Below are 24,485 nucleotides of genomic sequence, written 5' to 3'. Positions count from 1 at the left end.
GTGGGGAGAGGTATATGGGATGGATTGTGGGAAGGAATGAGAATGGAGACATGTTTTAATTGTGTTCTATATCAGAAATCAAAAATTTAAAATATATATCTGTATTGCTTGACTTGTTTTACTGAATATTAACTGATATTCATTGTTATTTAGTAGTTAATAAATGCTCAGTTTAAAAGAAACCTCATAGCTAAGACATCATCATTGTTGAAAACGCAAGAAAATCAAAGAATCTCTGGAGATTTAAGAGTAAAAAAATTATTCAACAAACTCTATTGATCAGACACTGTCAATCGGCTGGTGTTGGAGCCTCTAATTTTATATACTTGGCCATATCTGGGTTCATGATGCTATTGTTTTTACATATCATTGTATATAACACAATGATTTTTCATTATAAACACTGTTTGAAAAACTTGTGTTGTCTGTAGAATATGTTGCCATTCTTCCATTTTATGTGATGTTAGAGTGGAAAACTGTACTAAAAGAAAGGACAGAAAAAATGAGAGACTGTTTAGCAATTTGCTAAGACTTGAATCTAGAACCATCTATGCTTACTTTACCTGCCTCTCGCTTCAGGATATCAAGGTCTCAACAGGATCTATCACTTATTTTTATTATTCTTGTGTGTGCTGTGGTGTCTGTGTGTGTGTGTGTGTGTGTGTGTGTGTGTATGTGATATGAGGTCACCCACACAGGCACATGCAGAAGCTGATGTTGACATCAGAATTTTTCCTAAATTGCTTCTCCATTGCATGCATTTATTTGTTTGTTTATTTATTTATTTATTTATTTATTTATTTATTTATTTATTTATTTTTGAGACAGGGTCTCTCACTTAACCTGAAGCTTACCATCTTAGCAGTCACTTAGCTTACTCACTAGCTAGCAGTCTCTTGGAATTCTCCAGCACTGGAGATTCAGGCATGCACTGCTGTGTGCACATTTTAGGTGAGTTCTAAGGATCCAAACTCAGGACTTATTACCTGCACAATAAGCACTGCACCCTCATAACCACATCCCTAGCCCTCAACGTGGTTTAGAAAAGAGAAAACAAGAAGAAATTGCTAGCCTGCCTGTCATCAAATAGGTGTGCACAAGCCAGTTAAAATAGAAGAGTGCACTTACTGAGTTATTGCAAGCACTCAAGGGCATTCAACTCTCAGCTTTTAAACTCTAGGTGCTGTCTCCTGAGGTATAAATACATAACCCTGCTTATATATGAACTAGAGCACCCTCTGCAGTGACTGGGCTGGGTTCTCCAACTTGGTATAGCTTGGACATCGTTCACAAACTCATTCCTCATTGGAGGCTGGTGTGAGTCAGTTTCCCCAAACACCTTGGCATGAATAGAGCCATGCTAAGGCTTTTATGGATTTACAGAACACCACTGGAGCCTGGATCATGGCTAGGGAAGCTCAAGTCCTTCAAAAATGCTTTGTTGCTTCCTCAATGACAACCTGAGATAATTTAGTTCCTTGAGATCTTCACAGCCTATACACAGGTGGGTAGTCTTCACCCACGGCTGAAACATGTTTCAGCTTTTAAAGTCTTAGCCCTGCATCTTGCTCCTAAAATGATCTGGGGTGCTATGAGGGTGCTGTGTGAAGATTTGTTATCTGCTATAGAGTTCCTGGCGGCTGCTGCTAAATGAACCAAGACACTCCAGGTGTTACAGCTGTGTAATTCATCTAAGCCTCCCTTAATTCTGATACTTGATCACTAGCAGAGACTACTCCTCTCTGAATTACAAATCTAAAGGAGCTAGTATCACTGCTAGACAAAAAGAAGAGGTGGGTGTCGAGAAAAGAGTGCTCATTATGTTTTCCTGACAATAGAAAAAATGAATTTTAGTACTTTTAACCCATGTAATAAAGGACATCTTTCCTTTTTTGCTGTCTTTGCTGACAAAAAGTTTTTGGATGAAAAAGTTAAAGGTGTGGTCAGTTACTGCTTAGTTTAAAATTGCACACATGGAGACGACCAGACAAATGTGTGGACACACGCACAGACGCTCCTGGGCCGTTTGTATGCTTTGAGTAAACCAAACTTTGCAAATTTGTAGTGTGGCTTTTGTCTTCTCTTGAATATTTCTATCTGAAAGGAGAAAAACAGAACAGCGTGGAAGCCCTCACCCAGGATGCCCAGAACAATTCAGGGTGAGGGTTCCCAGCAAAGCCCTAGCTACGTCTATCTCCAAACCAGGACTGTTTGAGTTTGTAACAATGAGACCTCACAAAGCATACATCTGAGGTTATTTATTTATTTATTTATTTTACACTTTTGTTCTCAGAGGGCAGGCCCCAGCTTCAGTGTACCAATGAGATATCTAAGATTTGTCCTTGACACAGAGTAGCCTGGAGGCGGGGTATGTAAATAAGCACCAGGTTGCTACTAACTGTTTCCAGTAAAAAGAAACTAATACTGTGATTTCACAAAAGAAGAGAAAGGCAGGTTTTGAAGTCAGTCAAAGAGAGTGAAACAAGAGCCAGAGCCTTCTGACAGAGGTAAGTTGTTGAATCCACACTTTTACTGGGTGCCAAACCCCTGTGTAGAAGAACGGCAGGGTGAGGGACATAGGGTGTGTGTGTGGGGTGGGGGTGGGGGTGGGGAACTGAAGAGTGTATCTTTGCATATCTAGAGTAGAATAATTTTTACAAGGTACTAATGGTCTCTAATATCCCAACCAGCTTTCACTTCTCTGTTTTGCAATTGGAGCAGCATAAAGAGGAACTGATGGTTTTAGGAGAACTGTAGAATTTTCTGTTTCAACAACCGCTTTCTTTTCCATCCTTCTGTTTGCCCCAGTCTTGTTGGTGAATGCTTAGGGCTGGTATATGGCCGAAACCGTCTGCGCCATGAACAGCTTCATGGCCCTGGTCCTCATCTGGATGATAATAGCGTGTGCTGCAGCAGACAAGCCTCTTGGAGAAACGGGTACCACTGGATTTCAAATATGCAAGAATGCCCTGAAACTACCTGTCTTGGAGGTCCTACCAGGAGGAGGCTGGGATAATCTGAGAAATGTAGACATGGGACGGGTGATGGACTTGACATACACCAACTGTAAGACCACAGAAGATGGGCAGTACATCATCCCCGATGAAGTGTATACTATTCCTCAGAAAGAGAGCAACCTGGAGATGAACTCGGAAGTCCTGGAATCCTGGATGAATTACCAGAGTACCACCTCAGTTTCTATCAACACAGAACTCGCCCTTTTCTCCAGAGTCAACGGCAAGTTCTCTACAGAGTTCCAAAGGATGAAGACCCTTCAAGTAAAGGACCAAGCTGTGAGTACCAGGGTTCAGGTAAGAAACCGGATCTACACAGTCAAAAACACCCCAACTTCAGAGCTCAGCTTGGGGTTTACGAAGGCACTTATGGACATCTGTGACCAACTAGAGAAAAACCAGACGAAGATGGCCACCTACCTGGCAGAGCTCTTGATCCTCAACTATGGCACACACGTAATCACTAGTGTGGATGCAGGGGCTGCACTGGTTCAGGAGGATCACGTAAGGTCCTCCTTCCTCCTGGACAACCAGAACAGCCAGAACATCGTGACCGCTTCTGCCGGGATTGCTTTCTTAAACATTGTGAACTTCAAAGTTGAAACAGACTACATTTCTCAGACCACTTTGACGAAGGACTACCTGTCGAATAGGACCAACTCCAGGGTGCAGAGTTTTGGAGGGGTTCCCTTCTATCCAGGCATCACCTTAGAAACCTGGCAGAAGGGCATCACTAACCACCTAGTGGCAATAGACCGTGCTGGCTTGCCTCTGCATTTCTTCATTAAACCTGACAAGCTACCTGGCTTGCCAGGTCCCTTGGTGAAGAAGCTGTCGAAGACAGTGGAAATTGCTGTGAGACACTATTACGCTTTTAACACTCACCCAGGATGCACAAATGTTGATTCCCCCAACTTTAATTTTCAAGCCAATATGGATGATGATTCGTGTGATGCGAAAGTCACCAACTTCACCTTTGGTGGAGTTTATCAGGAATGCACTGAACTGTCAGGTGATGTTCTTTGCCAAAACCTGGAGCAGAAGAACCTGCTCACAGGTGGTTTCTCGTGTCCCTCTGGCTACACCCCTGTCCATCTGCTCTCGCAGACCCATGAAGAGGGTTACAGTCGTCTGGAATGTAAAAAGAAATGCACCCTCAAGATTTTCTGTAAGACAGTGTGTGAAGATGTGTTCAGAGTGGCCAAGGCTGAATTTAGGGCTTATTGGTGTGTGGCTGCTGGCCAAGTACCTGACAACTCAGGACTTCTCTTTGGAGGAGTCTTCACTGACAAGAGCATCAACCCTATGACAAATGCACAGTCATGCCCAGCAGGCTACATCCCACTGAACCTGTTTGAAAGCCTCAAGGTATGTGTGTCCCTGGATTATGAGTTGGGGTTCAAGTTTTCAGTCCCCTTTGGTGGGTTCTTCAGTTGTACAATGGGGAACCCCTTGGCTAATTCTGATACAGCTAAAGATGTCAGAGCACCATCTCTGAAAAAGTGTCCCGGGGGCTTCAGCCAACACCTAGCTGTTATCAGTGATGGCTGCCAAGTGTCCTACTGTGTCAAGGCTGGAATCTTCACAGGAGGGTCCCTGCTCCCTGTCAGGCTCCCACCTTACACCAAACCACCTCTTATGAGCCAGGTTGCCACCAACACTGTCATAGTGACCAATAGTGAGACTGCCAGATCCTGGATTAAGGATCCTCAGACCAACCAGTGGAAGCTGGGAGAACCTCTGGAGCTTCGTAGGGCCATGACAGACATCCATGGGGACAGTAATGGAATGTCAGGAGGGGAAGCTGCTGGAATCACTTTGGGAGTCACCATAGCACTAGGAGTTGTCATTACCTTGGCCATCTATGGTACTCGGAAGTACAAGAAGAAGGAATACCAGGAAATTGAGGAGCAGGAGAGTTTGGTTGGAAGCTTAGCAACAGATGCATCAGTCGTTAATAGAGAAGAGGATCCAAGTCCAGCTTAATTGTCTCCAAAGGAAACAGTTTCCAGCCACAGCTTCAAGCACATCTTTTGCTTTGTTTTCTGTACTTCTCTCTTCCTAAGTGACTGAAGTGACAGTTGCAATAGGAAGAAAGCAGGTATTACAACCCTGGGAGTATTTTCTTAGGCCTCTGCACCAGGAAATTAAAGGAGCCATTTGAAGTGAGGTGTGGGGAGGGGTATGATTCATTTGGAAAAATCTGGACTGGGACTAAGCCTCGGGGTGTATGTGTCCATTCTCATAGTTGTCTGTACCTGAATGCATGTGTGTGGAACAAGGGGAGGGGGAGAAATTGGATTTGGAGATTGTGCATTTAGCCTGGATTTGAAAGGCTTTCCAGTTTGTAAGCTGAAGAGGTTCGTGCTTTAAGTACATTACTTCTTTTCTTTTTTTTCAAAGAGGCCCTCAGGGTTTCAGTCTAGAGGCAAACAGTGCCCTGAAATGCCACAGGAGGCCTATATGCCCCCTACTCTTTAGCTGTAAGGACTTGGTGTTGATTGACAGTGCCCTCCCCATGAGTCACCTCACAGGCATGTGAAGGAGAAGCGGGTGGGGTTTATACAAATTCCATTTCCCAACTTCCTCACAGCTAATCTAGGTCAGTCTTGGGCTTCTGAACTGTGCAAACGTCCTCAGGAAAAAAAAAATATACCTTATAATTTTCTGTTAGGGGGTGAAGGATGAAGAAACAGTAAGGAAATGGGTAATAAATTAAGGATAAAAACCGGGGTTCGGGAGACAATGAGAGTATTCTAGGAAACTTTGAATTCTTAGATCTGTCAATTAACAGGGTTATAAATGAAGAACTAAACAGAGCTCTAGTTTGGCAGACCAAGCAGTATGATTTCATGTTCATGTGTCAAAAATATAACTCCTTCCTCTCTATGGACAGTCTTTCCCCTTGTCTTCTCACCACAGCTGAGGGTGCACAGGAATACACACAAACCCCTTAGACTGTAGCAAGAAGCTTTTATCTGCCTAGGGGTGAAAAATGCACAAGTCACAATGAGCCAGCACTTACCTACTACTTCCTCCCTAAAACTAAAGCTATTGGGAAAGCGCTGTCTTCTGTCTGTTAGGATTTGCCTTTTCGAGCTGCTTGGAAGAGGGGTGGGGTAATGTAAAACAAAACAAAATTTATGTCACAGTGAACTGGGAAAAGGCCATGATATGTATTTCAGTTCCAGGATGGCTTCCATGGGGTATCTGGAAGGCTGCGTGATTGACACCTGGCAATAGTTGGGGTTTTGCTCAATTTTCATATCTAAAAATTTAATTCTCTACAGCTGTCTTAGAAATTATGTATCTATTCACCACAACACATCAGTGAGCTATCTTCTACGAAAGATGATGTATTCTCGCTTTAACACTTACAATCAAGCTCTTGTGCACAGAGTAGGCCCTCCTGAAGAGCTCCAAGTGTCTCAGCCTTCAGGAACAGGGAGAGAATTCCTCATTCGTTTCCAGTTGAGATACAGAGAGAAATGAATGACTGAATTTGAATTCTGCCCTACCACCTGCCCAGCCAAGAGGGCTAATTGCACAACCTCTTCATCAAACCTGCCTCTTGAGTGTTAAAATGTTCTTAACCTCTGTGTGCTTTGTGGGTTTGGGGTATATTTTAATGTTTCATTAAAGCCAGTTATCTTTCTGAAAATACTAGTTTCCTTCTGTAAATTCTTTGAATCTGCAAAGCCAGGCACATCAGAAGACTCCCAGATCTTTAATGCAGAAACTTCCTGTTGAATTTTTTAATATTTGTCCCATAAACATGTAACTCTACTAACAAAAATGTGTATAAATATGCATTAAAATGTGTACTTGGCAAAATTTTATCTTGGTGTTCATCTGTATGAAGTCAGAATACAGGGGTTTCCAGTTCACCCTCAAGCCATGTCATAAGTCTCCTGGGCTCTGCCCAGTCTTGACTTTAAGGCTAGGGTCTGCAGAAAGACTAGGGCTGGTTTCTGAGAAAACCATACTCCAAGGGAGATCAGAGATGGAGATAGTTTGGTAAGAAGAGAGGCTAGACTTGTTGTTCCTATTATTACTGGGATGTTTAATAAATAAATGCTTACTGGAAAAATTAAAAACTGCCTGAACATAGGGAGCCATTTAAGTGGTCAGTATTCATGGCTGGGAAGATGGTTCAGTCGCGTGCCTGCTATTTGAGCATGGGAATCTTGAGTATGTATCCCCAGCACCCCTGGAAAAGCATGGATGGTGGTATGACCCTGGAATCTCAGCACTCGCAGGGATGGACAGGTGGCACATGGGGCTCATTGGTCCATCAGCCTATCCTAGCCAAAATGGTAATTTCCAGGTTCACTGAAAGAACCCTGCTTCAAAGGATAAGGTAGAAGACTGCAGAGGAGATAACTAATGTCAACCTTTAGCTTCAGCAGACCTTCACACACACACACACACACACACACACACACACACACACACACACTGCACCCCCCCCCACACACGTGTCCCTTTATACAAGCATGCATCGCCTCGCACATATGCACCTCCACACACATACATCCCCTCACACACATGCATCCCCCAACATGCAAAAATCCAGTGTCCATGTTTTTAAAGATGACCCTTTCCCCCAAGTTCGCATATTCATTTCCATTGCTTTATGGCCTGTTTCTTTGAGGGGAACCCAGAGTTAAGTCAGGTGAAATGTGTGAATAGAAGAGATGTGGGGATTTTTAGAAAATAAAGAAAGGGGAGTTTCCCTTTATCGAACTAGTTGGACTGAGGTTGCCCGCAGATAAAGGAAGTAATCCTCGTGCTTCTGAGCCAGCTGCCAAAGCACTTCTACAAAAGCAGGCCCTTAGGAGTAACAACAATTTGTGCTTGTTCATTTGCAGTTTATTGTTCTGCATATACACCTCATGAGCACCAGGGGGCGATGTCCTCCCACAGAACAACACCAACAACTTCAACTCACAGCAGTTACAAACAGAACACCTGACATCTGGACATTCACCAGCCCTCTCCCAGAAACCCCCACTGAGATATAAGTGACCGCCAACAAGCAAAGGGGGGGGGGGCAGTGGTTATTTCTTGGGTCACAGCAGCCTTCTCCCAATCCTCTCATGCACACAGCAATGCGATGCCAGGACAAGTACTTTTGACCCAAGTATAAAATCACACAGAAGTCTGAATCTTACAAAAAGGACAGGGGAATGGAAGCACAAAGGCACAGACAACCACAGATATACCACATAGCTTTTCAAGGGATAAGCATCTCATAGCTGTGTCTCCAATCCCATTTGTTCACCCCGGGAGTCTCATGAAGGGAGAACATGGCTGCTGGTGCTGAGACTGTAAAAGAAAGGGCATGGGGGTTCCCTGCTTGGCCCAGTAGAGCACACCAGGACTTCTCTGGGGAAGCACTCTGGGTCAAAGTCGCTTGTGTCCAGGGCCTAATCTCATTGAAATGAATTCTGTATATTTGGGGGTTGGCACAAGAGAAGGAGTAAGGTACCAGTTACTGCTTTGACCCACACATTGTTGAGATTGCCAAGCTTCCATCAGACCAGAAAGTTGAAAGGGTGAAACTTGAAGGTGAGGTAGCCTCTCAGAGCATCCTCGGGGAATAAGGAAATGAGACATAGACATTTTAAAGTCCTCTGGGGAAATTCTTGAAGACTAACCCTCAAAATGGTCTTTCTTGTAGAACAGCCACTCCCTGCGATGTCCTTCTGGGCTCTTCCTTCTGCCTTATGCTACACTTTTCCTGCGTCTACCTCCTCTGCTACGTGAAAACATCCCCCACTGGCCATTCCCACATCTCAGAGCCTGCTTTCATTTCTTCGCTTCCTACTGCTTCACTTTCCTATCCATGAACTCCCGGTCTAATTTCTCATCCTTGTTGCCAAGAAGCAGGGACGGTAGATAACGAGTAACTGAAGACAAAAATGATTGTAAGCCTTCAATGAGGGACCGATTATCTCTGAAATTCGGTAACCTGATAAGAGGGTGCGACATTAACGCCCATGGATACTTGCCTTCCATTTAGTTCTGATGTATCTTTCTCTACTTTAGCAGGAGTTTCCCCGAGGTGCAGTGAACTCAGCAATCTTCTGCTCTGCTTGTGAGACAAAATGGCCTCCCATTGATAGGACAGGCTGGACTAAGATGGCAGAACATTCCCTCCTACCACAGCTCCCCCTAGTGGGAGGCGATTAAAATTCCATTAGCCATTTGTAGAGTGAAAACTCAGCACCAGGGAAGTGGGTTAGGGACACTTGGGTGATTCTACTGGCCACAGCAATATCAACAATGGTGGAAGCCCAACAGGAGGCATCTCTGGTGCAGGGTGGCATGAAAATGTGGACTCCAGTTCTAACGTAAGTACCAATGTGGAAGGTTGTTGAATTTCTCTCTCATTTTTACCAAGCATCAAACGTTTCAAATCTTATGATATATACATAGTCAAACCCTCGAGACATGAGGTATATAAGTTCAAATTAGTATCCAGAGGAACTTTCCCCAAACACAAAGTTCAAAGAACCCACTTCCAAAGGGGAAATTATTTTCCCTTCTTGATTCTCCATTCTCTCTTACCGGACACCTAATCCATTCTTTAAAGGAGCCAAAGTTGAGATGTTGGGGATAGATTGGATCTTGGGACACCACCCAGATGCCGGTTAGGGAAGACCAGAATGTGTTCCTAACTGTGTTAGGAATGAACTAAAGAGGCTTTTGCCACCATGGTTTTGGCTAGTCTGTGCTAGATGGAGGCTAGAGCAAGGGGCTGGGACAGGGAACAGTAATGTCTCTGGTCTTGAATTAGCAAATCTGTGGGGAGATGAATTGAGCTCTTATATAAAGAAGACTGGATGGAGGCTGGCTCTGATCTAATATTAATAAGAAGGAGAAGGGTCAATCTAGCTCTTGAATCAACACATCTTCCCAAGTACAATTCTATGTCCATTAGGGTCCAAGTTTATTATGAGATGGGCTGGCAAAGGTGAGAAAGTCAAAGGGCCATACCTTTACTATAGGATCCCTAACAGAATTGGGATTTGGCATGTGAAACAGAATTTAAAGACACGATGGGACTTTCCCAATAACCTGGCCCAATAATGCACACACACCCACACAAACATATGCACAAACACAGATGACAAAGAGCCTGGTGTGGGCTCCAACTCACAGTGACTTGATGAAACTGAGCTGGTTTGCAATGAGTTGGGAAGAAGGCTATGGGCTCCTCTCCCTGAGGATAGTGCAGATGCTCATTGGGATGCAGGTTCTGACTGGATCAGAGAGCGGTTGGTTGGAAACATGGGATGCCACCCCAGAGAGGAATCCCTGAGTCCTCCCACCCACTTGAGAGAATCAGATGCCTATGGACAGGTCAATGGATGAGGAGGAAGGAAGGGCCCAGGCTCCTCCCAGAGGCATTTGACTCTGACCCTCTTAACATGAACTGCTTCTTTACACTGCACCAAAGGCATCTGATTTTTGATGTCACAGCAGTCTACACCTCTCTCCCCAATTGTGCACAGTGAGAGCTCCCTGACTCCAGTGGAGGAGAAAAAAAAGCAGAAACTCCACTCTCAAGGCAGAGTGGAAGCAGCAAGAAGCCAGCTGAGGATAGGGATCTCAGCTTCACAAGGCCAGGATATGGAATACCTCAATAGTGCCCATACATTAAATATGCTGGGGTGGGGAGAGGTGCATGTCCTTGACTACCCAGTACTGAAGACTCCATGGGGACAGAAGGAGGTTGGCCCTCATCCTGTGTCTGGTTCGTTTTGGATGAAGTGTATGAACGACATCATCTTAATCTAGCTCCCTCTGTGACTGAGAGGGATGAGAGATGGGAATAATACAAGAAGGGAGATGAGGGAGTCAGGAGGCATGGCATCAACCTTGACTCTCTCCATTTTCTGCCCTGTGGTCCCCAGTACCCTCCCACCTCAGTCTTTTTCATGGGAAGTGCTGTCTTCAGAGATACCCTGGGCAGCCAGTTCAGCCAGCACGTTATCCAGGTAATTGGCATCTGGGTAGCCATGGCCAGTGAGATTAGAGCCAAATTCTGTCTTGTGGTGAACCTCATTCCAGATGACAGTATCAGACTCGCCCGTGGTACTGGAGGTTCCAATGGCAAAGATGAGACGGCGGTCCCAGGCCACTAGAAGCAGCTTCAGAACCTAGGGCAACAAGGGTGAGAGACCACAGGAAGTTGTTCAGTCACAACCACACACCAGTCTTCAGATGGTGGATTTGACCTGATGTCCACAACCCTTCCTTCATCATGATGCCCTAAGCAACCCAGAAGAGAACAATATGAAATTGGACACTGAGCACTTACAGATTGAATCTCACCTCTGTCATTGAATAACTGGGTAACTTTTGACAAATTCAAACATCTGCATGGAATTTGTTTATTTATTAAATGGCAACTCTATCACCCACCCCAAGGGTTGTGTTCATGCATAGTATATGCATGTGCGAGTGTATGGATGCCTACAACTATATGTGTATGTACTTGGAGACCACTGGCTGAAGCTGTATGGTTTACTAGGGTGGTCTCCACCCTGTTGCTTTGTTTTGTTTTTGAAACAGGATCTCTCACTAAACTATCATTAATAAGTGGCAGAAATAAAAGTATGACCCAGCTTCAAAGTCCTTGGTGTTATTATACCCAACCTGCAACATAGCCAAAGTTTAGGGTCATGGACCAGTGGGTAGGAAGAACACTAACTAATAATGGCATAGCTAAGGGAATTGGTGAGAAGAGATGGTTTAAATCTGTACTGCAAGGAGGGTTTTCTTTTCTTTCTTTCTTTTTTTTTTTACTTTACTTTTTTTTTTTAGATATTTTCTTCATAAATTCATTTCTTCATTTCAAATGCTATCCCCAAAACCCCCTATGCCCTCCCCCCACACTGCTCCCCAACCCACCCATTCCTGCTTCCTGGCCCTGGCATTCCCTTGTATTGGGGCATATGATCTTTGCAAGACCCAGGGCCTCTCAGGAGGGTCTTAATGTTCTGCTAAGACAAGCACACTTTTTAAAGAAGAAAAGGAAAGGCCACTGAAACATGGGTGTGTTCCTTTAAACTTTAATTTTAATTTCTTTTAACCAAAGGAGCTTTATCCCAGAAGTAGAGTTTGGGATAACTGACATGGTGTCAGGCCTTCTGGAGGGGTTATTAAAGCATCAAATGGCTTAGAATGTAGGGCAGGGAGGGAATGAGCTGAGTGGATCTTGGCACTTAAAGCAAGAGTTCAAGATGGTGAATGTGCATAAGTCCAAGGATTGGGGATCTGTTGTTAAATAAAGAAAGTCTAAGGAAGCCCTTGCAAACTTGAATGTGGTCTTGTGCTTGTTTGAGACAGTCATATGTACCCCAGCCTGCCCTCAAACTTAACAGGTAGCAAAGGATGACCCTGAACAGCAGAGCTGAGATTACAGGCATGTGCAAATTGCTTGGATAGAAGTGTCAGAGATGGAAGCCAGGGTTGGTTACATGGCAGGCAGGTGTTCTACCAATGGAACTCTGACTGAAGTCTTAACAGCAGATTTACAGTGGAGACATTAGGCTGCAGACCTTGGGCTAAGGCACAGAAATTTGTTTCTTGGTGGAATGCTGCCTGCCTTAATTCTCACTCTTAGTTTGAGAACAGAGCACTACTGAATCTTTCTTGATACTGCTGTTTCTTTGTTACAAACTATCCTCTGCCTCCCTGGAAGGACAGAGCAGAGCCACACCCTTTGACATTGAAGCAGGACAGAAAACAGGGTGTATTATGAGATACAGGGAGGGAATGGAAACCCCCACTCTTCTGGTTGAAACCTCTGGCTAGCTGAGAATCAAGAAATCCAGCACAATTAACACTTGGTGTAAACGTTGCTCACACAGAGCTATGTCTTTTATGTGTTATATCTTCAATAAGAATGTTAAAATCGTGATACTCAATACGACCTTGAGTAGGAATATTTTCCTATTTTACGGGTATCTCAAACTGTTAATTTTGTTTATCATGAAAATGCCCTATCTTCTTGTATCCCTGTGGTCTAGGGTTTTCCTTCTCAATTTGAATCCTGTGTCAGATGTCCCTTGGGACCACCCTAAAGTCTTGTTCAGGCTTCTTGGAAACCTATCAGCTTGACTTTCATAGCAGGAAGACACATGAGGAGTCTGCAGGTGAATGCTTATGCACACCCCACCCCCAAATTCATGGGACCTTCTCACCAACACCTCCAAATTGAGTATTAGAATATGGAACTTTCTGGGGTCTATTAGGTCATGAGAATGAATGTCAGTGAATGAGATTAACATGCTTATAAAAGGAGGCTGGCAAAGGAAATTCTTGCCCTTTCTCCCTGGCGAGGACACACAGAGAAGAGGCTTTGTCTATGAGCAGGAAGTGAATCCTTGCCAGATCCTGAATCTGCCAGCACCTTGATCTTGGACCTCCTAAACCCAAGCACTGTGAGAAATAAGGACCTGCTGTTTATGAACCACTCTGACTACGGTCTGTGGTAGTTTGCTAGAACAACTCAGATATGCTTACATATTCTTGAACTTTCATCCACAGTAGCAACATAACCACTAACACGCAATGCAGAAAGACAGACATTTGTTGAATAAACTTCTCAGATCTGGAAAGGAAGCTGACTAAATCTTGCTTCTTTCATTTCCCCAACACTTCCCCGAGACAAGTGGTTTTTCACCCTCTTAGCATCAGGCAAGATTCTGAAAGCCCAATTATTTCAACTACACAATTTAGAACCCTGATCGTGAATTACAAGGAATCCTGAAAACAAATAAAATAATCTCCCACCAATTAGGATCCCAGAACATTTGGCATATGCTTTGGTGTGTGTTCAGATCAGATCAACCAGGGATCCTAAGAAGATAAAGCAATTTCCAGTTCTGAGTTTCTATAAAGCTCTTAGGAGTTAACACTGGTATTCCCCCAGGACCAGCCTTAAAATAACAGGGCTCTAGATAAGGATCCTAGAGTAGGTGAATTATTGCCAATAAGATTTTGAGAAGAAAAAAAAAAGTTGCTCCACTCCCAACCACCTGCACAAACATTCTAATCAGGCTGGTCAGGTGGCTCAGTGAGTGAAAGTACTCGATGTGCAGGTCTGATGGCCTGAATTCAGATCCCCAGAACCCACATTAGAATTCAGATGCAGTGATGCGCATCTGTAATCCTGGCACTCCTGTGGGGAGATGGGAGGTAGACACAGAAGAACTACCTGGAGGCTCTCAGGCCAGCTAGTCTGGAGTAGTCAACCCAGCATCAACAAACATGAGGGCAGGGTGAGAACTGACTCCTGAAAGTTGTCCTTGGACTTTCATGTGCACACTGTGGCACATAAGTGCCTGTAATGCCATAGAAATCATACTCATGCAACACAGAGAGAGAGAGAGAGAGAGAGAGAGAGAGAGAGAGAGAGAGAGAGAGAGAGAGAGAGAGAGAGAGACGGAGAGAGAGAGGGGGAAGAGGGAGAGGGAGAAGGGGAGGGAGAGGGAGAGGGAGAGAGACAGAGAGAGACAGAGAGAGAGAGACAGAGAGAGAGACGGAGAGAGAGAGAAAGAGAGAGGGGGAAGAGGGAGAGGGAGAAGGGGAGGGAGAGGGAGAGGGACAGAGAGAGAGACAGAGAGAGAGAGACAGAGAGAGAGAGAGACGGAGAGAGAGAGACGGGGGGGGGGGAGAGAGAGAAAGAGAGAGAGAGACGGGGAGAGAGAGAGGGGGAAGAGGGAGAGGGAGCAGGGGAGGGAGAGGGAGAGAGAGAGAGACAGAGACAGAGAGAGAGAGACAGAGAGAGAGAGACAGACAGAGAGAGAGAGAGAGAGAAAGAGAGAAACAGACAAAACAACTTGTAATGATATTCATTCTTACCTAGGGGTTGACTCAAATATGACCTCATTACTGCATATGCACAGAATTAAAAGAAACAAGTTCCTTCTGGTCTGTGGGATGCAGAATCAGCATTAAATGCCCCATCTAGGCCTACTACAAAACATCTGTTCTTACTTTTCTCCCCTTCTCGCTGTCTGGAAGGTAACAATGTCGTGGGAAGCCACGGGCACTGAAGCTCTTCCCAGGATTCGGATGCTCTGGTCCCTGAAAGCAGAAAGAAAACAAAGATAGCTTGCAAAACATTTCTGAGGAGAAGTTAGTACAGGCTTTGGTGTGACAATAACAACAGCCACAGAGTTCAGACAAAGGACAAACCAAAAAAAAAGCAAGAAAACCACAGTCTAAGTTCTCACAGAGCATGTGACCTGTGTTTGGATTGCAGCTGTAGCTCCCTGCTGGATCATATGGAATTCCCCTCTTTGGTAACAGTGACTTGGAAAACTCACCCTATGGGATGTGACCAATACTCAGGGAGCTTGGTGCCCATATTTGGGAAAAGCACAGTAAATTTCCTCATCACAGTACCAACATCACCTGTTCTACTCTTTTATGAATGATGAAGAGTGCACTCCACCGAAGCCAACTGGCTGCAAAAATGTTAACTGACTTTGCCAAAACTAACTTAAGCCCAGGTTCCCTGAGGCATGAGCTTGTAAGTCAACTACTCAGAATATTAAAGTTTTCTGAGCCTCAAGTCAATCAGGGAGAATTTTCTGCACATTTCTTGTGGTATTTCTCCTTTGTTTTCATGGATTTTTGCTTCCTTACTCAACAACATAGATTGCAATGTTCAGGAAAAAAAAAATCTCGTGACATGTCAGTTATCATCACGCAACACTCCAGGACACAAGCTGTCTCAGGACACCAAGTGGGAAAGACATCCAAGCAGAGCTGAGCCGGAACCCAGATACCATGGTACTGTGTGTTGTTTGTCCCCTCCAAAACTCTTGCTGAAATTTGGCTTCCATTGCAGGCTTGTGGGCAGCTGAGAAATGTAAGAGGTGATGAGGCTGTCAGAAGGGATGAATGCCTTCTCCTGAGAGCTCTCATCTTGGTCTCAGGGGAGTGGGTTAGTTGTCATGAAAGCCTGTTGCTTTCAGAGCAAGGTTGCTTGTTGTGTTTTCCCTCTTCTGAACACATCTATTTGCCTATTTGCTGCCATGAGGAGAGGCACTAGGAGATCCTTGCCCAGTGCAACCAGACATGACTGCTGGATTCCCCCTCCTTCAGAATCATGAGCCACATTAACCTCATTTCTTTGTAAATCACTCAGCTCAGAGATTCTGTTTTAGCAACAGCAAAAAGGCACAAGATACTAGGTCTCCCAATTGGTGTCCGTCTTAGTCTCATTTCTTGTTATTATGGTAAGATACCCTAAGAAGAACTGAAAGGGAAAGGAGTTTATTTGGCTCATGATTCCAGGTTAGAGTCCACCCTTGTGGGGAAGTCAAAGTGGCAGGAACCCAAATCAGATAATCACATCCCATAATCAAGAGCAGAGAGCTATGATTTAATGCATGCATGACAGACTAGTTTTCTCCACTCTTATACATTACAGATCCCCATTCCTAGGGAATAATGCCACTCACAGTGGGCAGGTCCTCCCACCCCACTTAATATAATCAAGAAAATTCCCCAGTAATCCCATGAACCCATCATTGGGATTATCTTCCTGTATGATACTAAATTGTGTCATACTGACAGAGCTATCACAGGCTCCAAGGAGTGAGTGGTTTATGAAGACTGATGTAACAGCTTTCCATCCATACAAATGCTTGTCTATAATTTTGAATATCCCTCACCTCTTGAGACTATAACTTTGTTTAAAGATTTTACTTTTTAAGTGCAAAGAATATAATATTGACAATTTTATGCAGCTGTTGGTACAAGCTCTCTCACAGATCAATAAACTCATCATGGCTTTGTAGTGAGTGAGTGAGCGAGTGAATGAATGAATGAAATTGAACTCACTGGCTCAAAAAGAAAAGAAAGAGGGGTTGTTGGGGAAAGTGTTTTGGAAGAAGGAAAGGAGAAGAGAGGGGGCAAAAGCATTTGAAAATGTTCAAACTCAGTGTACACATGTATAAAATTGCCAAAGAGAAAAACTATTCAAATTTTAAAGTATAATTTTTATTTATTCTTTGAGAATTCTACTCATGTACAAAGTAAATTTTGATCATAGAAAAATGTTAAAAGATATAACAATGTCACTGTGAACTAAAAGAAACTAATGTTCTCTGGGATGGATAGACTGACAGTTATAACTTAACAGCCAGACAAAATCTCCACAAAGGTGCATCATCCTCAGGACCACACATCTCCAAGCCAGGCATCCTCATGGAGGGACCATGCCTGACCATGCCTCCAGCTGCTTTGCTGATGCCCTGGGCTGCTGGCTGTTTCCAGCTCAGCAGGTCTGGCACCAACCCAGTAAGGCTGCTCCTTTGTTCTGGGCCTGTTGCCAGGAGGAGCAGTCACGACTCTGCCTCAGCCTGGCCCAGAGCTCCTCCCACAGGGACTCACTTTCTGCAGTGGAAGCGGTGCTTGGTGAGCTCAGCTTCTCACCAAAGCCCAGGCCTTCGTGGTCCGTGGAGCTTCACAAGGCAAGCACAGAACACCTTTCTACTGACTCACCCTGGTGAGTCTGCAGAGCATCTGACCATTTAGAGATGTGTTTCCTTTTCAAAAGCCAGGGTGTTACAAGAGGTGCTAGGGCCCTGCATAGGCAGCATTGACCCCTCTGTACACTTACAAAGAAGACTCTCTCTGTCCCGTAACTCCAGAGGCTTAAATAAAATGTGGCCTTCTTGTCAACAGATGCCCCACCTTGATATTTGGATCTACTTTGACCCTTGCTGGACTCTTTCCTTCTTGCTTTTTTGCTTGCTTTCTTGCTTTCTCTTTCATTTTTTAAAACACTTGTTTATTTAGAGAGAGTGCATGTGCGAGTGTGTGTGTGTGTGTGTACACCATGGTACATGTGTGGAAATCAGAGGACAACATGAAGGAGTCAGTTCTTTTCCTTCCACTATGCGGGTTTCAGGGATTGAACTCTGATTATCAGAACTGGCTTTCAGTTATCAGGGCCCTTACCAGTGAACCATCTTGCCAGCCCACTCCCACATTTTCATTCTTCTGTATCATTCCAGCCAGCTGCTCCAGAATCACTCTACAAGTCTCTCCTGGGCTGAGCCAAGCACATCTTACTTTTTACCCTGGTCTTCCCTTAGTTGAGAGCCTGAAATATTACTGCAGACTTATTTCCACTCATTTCCCATTCTTAAGTCACACTGGCCTCTTAAAGCATATTTACACGTTACATGTCTTGTAATCCTAATCAGACAATAATCTCCAGGGGCTCCTCAGAGCCTAAGCAAAGTCCACATTGCTGGCCCTAGCATTAAACGTCTTCTGTGACCTGCCCCCTATATCTTCATCATGTCCCCTCCTTCCATGACTTTTGCAAGTCTCAGGCCCCAACCTCCCAACTGAATAAATTCTACTGTTCTTCAACATGCATTTTTCTCCACAGTTGTCTCTCCTGCAGCTAACTATGTATTCTGTATTTCTCTCAGGGATTCACTAGAGAGTGCTTTGCACCAGAAAAGTCTCCTCCCACCTTCCAGACAGACTATACATAGCCTCCTCCTCTTCCTCCTCCTCCTCCTCCCCCTCCTCCTTACCACACCTCAGCCAATCAGATAGCAGGAAGCAAAGTCCTGGGCACCTTAATAGTGCCTGAGCAGCTCCTGGTGGACTTTCCCACTCCTTGGACCTCTGCCTAGCAGATTCCCAGCAGCACAGATGAAGAAGAAAAAAAGATCTGAAGCTAGGAGGAGGAAGCAGGCACCTTGAAGACAGCCAGGAAGTGGGACCAGGGTCACAAGACTTTGAAGCCCTGCAAGTCCCTTTGTCTGTGTAACTTTCATCAGTGGTGCATATCCGTTTCTGTTCTCCAGATGAGGAGTGAGAGGTATTTATCTTGCTCTGCCTGGTTACAAGTGCTCCAGGGAAGAAACCTCGTGTTTTATGGACTATCACACGTTTCTGCTTTACTTTCTGATAACTTGCCGTGCTCCGGAAGTACTTTGTCCATTTATATTATTTATTTTACCATCCTCCTGGCCCCACCACAATGGGGACTTCGGGGTTGAAAGATTTAATCAATTTGAGCTCTGTTTCACCAGTACCTAACCCAAACCTGGGCACAACCCACATGCAAACACTTGTCAGACAAAAGACAAGCAAGAAGGCACAGGTGGGAGTGAAGAAGCGTGAGCAAACCAATGTTTGCTCAGGGTTAATTCTGGTCTGCACCCTACAACACCTAGGAAAGGCTCCACACTGTGTGAGGGAAGAGCTACATTGCCTTTATTCATTAGGATTATCATTCATATTTGTTTGAGGGCTGACAGTCTTCCAAAAACCAGAGAGAAAAGAAATGCCAGTAAAGACACAGCCAAGTGTAACCATCAAATTGTTTAAAATGCAAATAACTGTTTGACCAAGAAATTATACTTCCAGAAAATTATTCTACAGATATGGTCACATGACTACTATTAGTTATTAGTTGTAACATTATCTGTTGTACTAAAAGATTACAAACAATGTAAATAGACAGCAGACGGAGATGTTGAATTAAATATATATACAATGGATTATTACACAGACATAAGAATAAGGACATTCTCTATTAGCATAGAACAAAAAACTCTAAGGTTCATATTGTTATTTGGAGTGTGAAACAATGTGCCTAAATGTGGCTCTTTGTGCAAAACTGGGAGGGGAGGATGCAATCTCCACTGAGTACGTACAAGGAATGCTGGAAAGACACAGAGAAAAAGGAACAATGGAAGTGAAGGGGGAGGCACAGTCTGGGGACAAAGATGGGAAGGAGGCTTTTCCTAGTACAACATTTTACCCACATTCAAAGTTGAAATCATGAATGGAAGCATCCAAGGGTGGGCTCACCTGAATGCCAGGGGGGATACTGTAGATGATCCGGATGGTCTTGCAGTCTGGATGGCCAGGCAAGGAGTGGGGGATGAGGTGGTATTCCATCTTCCCTGGAGGCTGGGTGCCTGTCTTGACGCCATAAATGGTCTTACATGTTGGACACTGTAAACTCCCATCCTGAGGAGCCAAATCCAGTACAGTCAGATTAGAAAGCTGCTTTGTTCATGACCTTCCCCTCAACCCGCCTAAAGTACCAGAGAAAATGGTCTCAAGAGGGAAAACTCACCCAGTGGATAACAGACCCAAACCCTCTCTAGCTACTTAAGCCATTTTGGCTTTCTCTAAGATAACAGGAAGAAAATGACATGAATAACCCATGTTCCATACTGAGGCACATAGATGAGTCACCTCTGTCCTTGAGGGGAAGAGCTGACTAGGGCAGGAAGCCAACACAGGGAATTATGATTTAGCCAATGCCCACACAGATGGAACACATGGCAATGGCTCAAGAGCAGCAATTTACCAATTGCTAAGCCCCAGACTCACATCAAGTCTACTGTGTCAGAACTGGAAGCCTGAGAAGTGCAGGGGTTCAGAGTGGGACCTCTACCATAAAGCTGCCTGGCTTGAGTCTCAGCTCTACCGTGTAGCCTTGGACAAGTTAACCTGTCTCTGTTTCCTTGTAAAACAAGAAATATAATCCTCTTTCACTGGGCTAATGAAAGTTAGGTGAGATGCATGAAGAAAATATTCAGTATGTCCTATCTAAATGATATTAGTGTGCTGCTTATGGTATGCTTGTGGAGAGACAAATAGTTGGGTCCTGTGTTGGAAAAGAACCAAACTGGCTTTAAGAAAATGGTTCTTCCTCTAACTCCTCCATTGGGAGCTAGAGAAAGTACCCAAGGAGCTAAAGGGATCTGCAACCCTATAGGTGGAACAACATTATGAACTAACCAGTACCCCTGAGCTCTTGACTCTAGCTGCATATGTATCAAAAGATGGCCTAGTCGGCCATCACTGGAAAGAGAGGCCCATTGGACTTGCAAACTTTATATGCCCCAGTACAGGGGAACGTCAGGGCCAAAAAGTGGGAATGGGTGGGTAGGGGAGTGGGGGGGAGGGTATGGGGGACTTTTGGGATAGCATTGGAAATGTAAATGAGGGAAATATCTAATAAAATATTTTTTTAAAAAAAGAAAATGGTTCTTAAAAAAGAAAATGGTTCTTAAAAACAGTTATAAATTGGCTTTACCTGGGAAGGAAATGAGAGCCCTTTTAGGGAACGGGAACTGAAGAATATACAGACTTAAGGACTTGCCATCAGCGAGGAATTCACTGGAATTCCAGTGAAGTTTCAAATCTCCCCAGTTTTCTATACTGGTTTGAATCAGAACTCTTCCCCAAGGCTCATGGATTAGAGACTTGCCTACCTGCTGAGGAGATTTTGTAGAAAGACTGAATAATGGGGACTGGAACCTTATTGGTAGATTAAACTACTGACATAGTGACCTGAAGGCAGCCAAGAACTGTGAAGGGCAGGAAGAAAAGGACAAGACAGAAGAAGAGGTGGAGAAAGAAGGACACACGCAGAGGCTACATGATATACCCATGCAAGGCTTGCCCTCAGTGATGTACTCCCTCCGTCACACCTCACATGCTTGCTTCCATGGTTTGCCTCATCATAAGCACACAGCAAAGAAGTTGTCAACCACAGACTAACTTCCTGAAGTGAAGAGTCAAAAACAAACACAAACCAAAAAAAAAAAAAAAACAAAACCAGTCTTTCCTTTTTCTTTCTAACGTTTCCCCATGCATTATGTCATAGCCACAAAGACTGATGTGAATATGGACTGCAGACGGAGACAGTAGTATAAAAGCTTGTAGTCTCCCAGCAGGACCAGGTGAAGTGTCACCAGGGAGGGCAGACAAGAACCCTCAAGAGATCCCAGACAGCAAAGGTAATTCTCAGGTTCGCAGAAAAGGAAAGGGGGGGGGGTAGGGAAGAAAGCGTTCCTGGGCAGCAAGCATGTGTGTAGAATGTGAGGCTATTCAGCTAGGGACGAGGGCCTGGCAGACACCGGAGGTCTTTGGGCAGGAGATGAGATCCTCTCAGGACTATTCAGGCACGATTCCATTCATGCTTGGTTCCTTTCAAATAAAAGTTCGCATTCATGGTCACTGCTTTCTACAACCATGCTCCTGCTTTCTGCTCTAGCCTTAATTGGCTGCAAAACCTGGGGCGAGTGAGTCCATTCTCTCCCATGTTTTTCTTCAATGTGCTTAAGAGAAGAGAAATGCTTCGGTACTGCTGAAAGAGAGAACAAAGCACAGTGGCTTGGGAAATGTGCTCGGGGCCCTACAGATATAAATATGGAGTTACTGGGCAGTTTTGAAGAGAGTCATACAAAAGGAAATATATGTGTTAAGACATCTGAAGACCTCCCTCCCCCATAAAACCTCTAAAAAGGTAAGGCTCTAATGAAATACTTCAGCCCTGGGCTGTGAAAGAACATGGAATCTTTCACCAAGTCTGAGACACCAGGGAAGATGTCAAGGTTAGCCAGTCAACCTTACTGGTTATATAAAGATAAAAAGGGGTGGGGGGATGAGAGTCATAGCCAAAAAGAGATATAATTTTGAAAAATAGCAGTCATAACACTGAGGTAGCCATTGGTCTAGAAGTATGGCACAGATGGGAAGCAGCTTGTATACAAGCCTGAAGACCAGAAGTGGTGGCATGCATAGCTAGAGAGATGGAGACAGGATGATCCCGTGTGCTTGATGGCCAGCCATCCCAGTCTAATTGGTGAGCAATGAGACACCATTGTCTCAAAAGAGGTAGGCAATGTTCTAGAGATGGCACCAGAGGTCCTCCAGCTTTCTCATGCAAATGTACTTACAGAAACATAAACACATATACAAAAGTTTTCCTCCAGTCTCCTTTTTACACGTGTACAAACATGAGCACAAACATGAGCACGTGCGCGTGTGCGCGCACACACACACACACACAGCTACAGATTCAAATCTATATTTGACCTGAAAAAGTAAAATCTTGAAAAGGTTAAGGGTCATTCATTCAGCTCTTAAGCCAAGATTTCAATTCAGGTGTGCTTCCCGCCATGCTTCCTCCATTCTTCCCCGCTACACAAGACATAAGGAGCAATCCCCAAATCCAGACATGTCCTTGGGCAAGAAGTTCAGAAATATTTGGTTTCAAAGTTAGCTGGGTTCAGAGACATGAGTAGTGGTCAAGCTCACAGAGAAGGAGGGTATAGGTGGTTCCAGACACAGGCAAGAATGCAAGTCAATGTCTTTAAAAAGCACAGATAATGAAGAGGGAAAGTGTCACTTAGGGAGACAGACAGATTTCTGAAACCAACTATAACTGAGGGGCATCACCTTATGTCAGTTAATGAAGAGAAGCCTTATCTCATCCCCCAACAATGGATGCTAAGGCAGGGATTATTAAGCACTTTAACAATGTCTTTCTAGGGACAATCAAAGGTGTTTTGACTGTCCAGAGAAGGTGGATTTCAACTTAACCACTAAAAAATGAAAAATAAAAGCTATTGAGAACCTATGCACTGCATCATGAATAAACAATTTCTCATCATTATGATGAAAGCCTTCTCTGATGGGAACCCAGTTCACTCAGTGATGGGCCATTTCCCTCAGAACCTTAATGGACAGAGCTCACCTCTGCTAGACCACCCTGTATAGCCAAACCAGAAACAAGGGGAGGCTTGACCCAAAGGAGAAGATGAAGACAGATTTTGCAATGTGGGATCTAATTAGCCCTGAAAACAGCACACATGTTCGTTCCTGCTGCCCTGGATGAAGGTTATACTTGATTGCCAGCTCCATTCTATTGGCTGAAGCCCTGACTGAATAAACAAGAGAATCTGAGCTGAGAGCACCAGCATCCATCCCTCTCTGTCCCCTAACTATGGAGAGACATGACCACCCCCTAACTATGGATAGACATGACTGCCCCTAACTATGGGTAGACATGACCAGCTACTTCACCTATCCATCATGCCTTCACCACAGTAAGCTCTCTTAAATTGTGAACCAAAACAAAGTCTTCCTTCTTTAAGTCAGCTTTGAAGTATTTTGTCATAGCAGTCAGTAAAGTCGAAAATATACTTGGAGTGTCTGTTACGAGTTCCAACAACGTGTGGGAGAACAAGGACACTCGGGAACCAGTCATGACCTCACACTGCTCGCCCTCATGGCTGACACTGACCTTGTTCCCATTGTTGTACATGGCTACCAGGCAGTAGATGTGGTAGATGTGGCCACACCTGGACAGCTTTCCCACCAGGTCAGGCTTGACTGTAGGCTGTGGGCCTTTGTAGCCAGAGGGGGCTGTGAGACGCTCCATACAGATGGTACAATCCTGGCAAACGAAGAACAGACAGGCATCAATTGTCACTCAGCCCAGGGAGGCACCAGAAAAGTCTTCTAGAAATTTCACAAATCAAGGGTGCTGTGTTTAGGAAAGGGGGAATTCTAAATATAGTGTTGTCTTAATTTACGAGCAGAGAAAATCCTCAAATAATTCCCATACATGCATACATGCTAGCTTGGACTCATTAACTGCATTAT

The 24,485-nt window shown here is 44.4% G+C and overlaps 2 protein-coding genes across 3 annotated transcripts in view; one reads left to right on the top strand and one right to left on the bottom strand.

Moving 5' to 3' along the window:
• The first annotated feature begins 2,400 nt into the window (after positions 1–2,400).
• On the top strand, positions 2,401–6,853 carry Mpeg1 (macrophage expressed 1). The gene is made up of 2 exons (XM_021152246.2): positions 2,401–2,507; positions 2,809–6,853. Exon 2 carries the CDS (start codon positions 2,838–2,840, stop codon positions 4,998–5,000), a length of 2,163 nt encoding a protein of 720 aa, XP_021007905.1. The 5' UTR covers positions 2,401–2,507; positions 2,809–2,837; the 3' UTR covers positions 5,001–6,853.
• An 868-nt stretch (positions 6,854–7,721) lies between these two features.
• The window catches only part of Dtx4 (deltex E3 ubiquitin ligase 4), a 36,466-nt gene continuing 19,702 nt past the window's right edge, over positions 7,722–24,485 (bottom strand). Inside the window, exons 6-9 of one of the 2 annotated variants that reach the window (XM_029472721.2) lie at positions 24,124–24,276; positions 19,887–20,048; positions 15,030–15,119; positions 7,722–11,182 (exon numbers count right to left, since the gene is read on the bottom strand). In XM_029472721.2, coding sequence (XP_029328581.1) covers positions 10,949–11,182; positions 15,030–15,119; positions 19,887–20,048; positions 24,124–24,276 — 639 coding nt within the window. In that variant the 3' untranslated portion in view covers positions 7,722–10,948. The remainder of the gene's footprint in view (positions 11,183–15,029; positions 15,120–19,886; positions 20,049–24,123; positions 24,277–24,485) is intronic. The other variant, XM_021151899.2, reaches the window with a different exon arrangement.

The sequence above is a fragment of the Mus caroli genome, unplaced genomic scaffold (assembly GCF_978045245.1).
Source record: "Mus caroli unplaced genomic scaffold, Mus_caroli_1 scaffold_20, whole genome shotgun sequence".
Lineage (NCBI taxonomy): Eukaryota > Metazoa > Chordata > Mammalia > Rodentia > Muridae > Mus > Mus caroli.
The sequence above is the reverse complement of the archived record's forward strand: the minus strand, read 5'-3'. Positions and strand labels throughout refer to the sequence as shown.

Bases quoted from the DNA above. Each gene is read 5' to 3' on its own strand.
- Mpeg1 (XM_021152246.2), top strand. From the start codon at position 2,838: ATGGCCGAAACCGTCTGCGCCATGAACAGCTTCATGGCCCTGGTCCTC.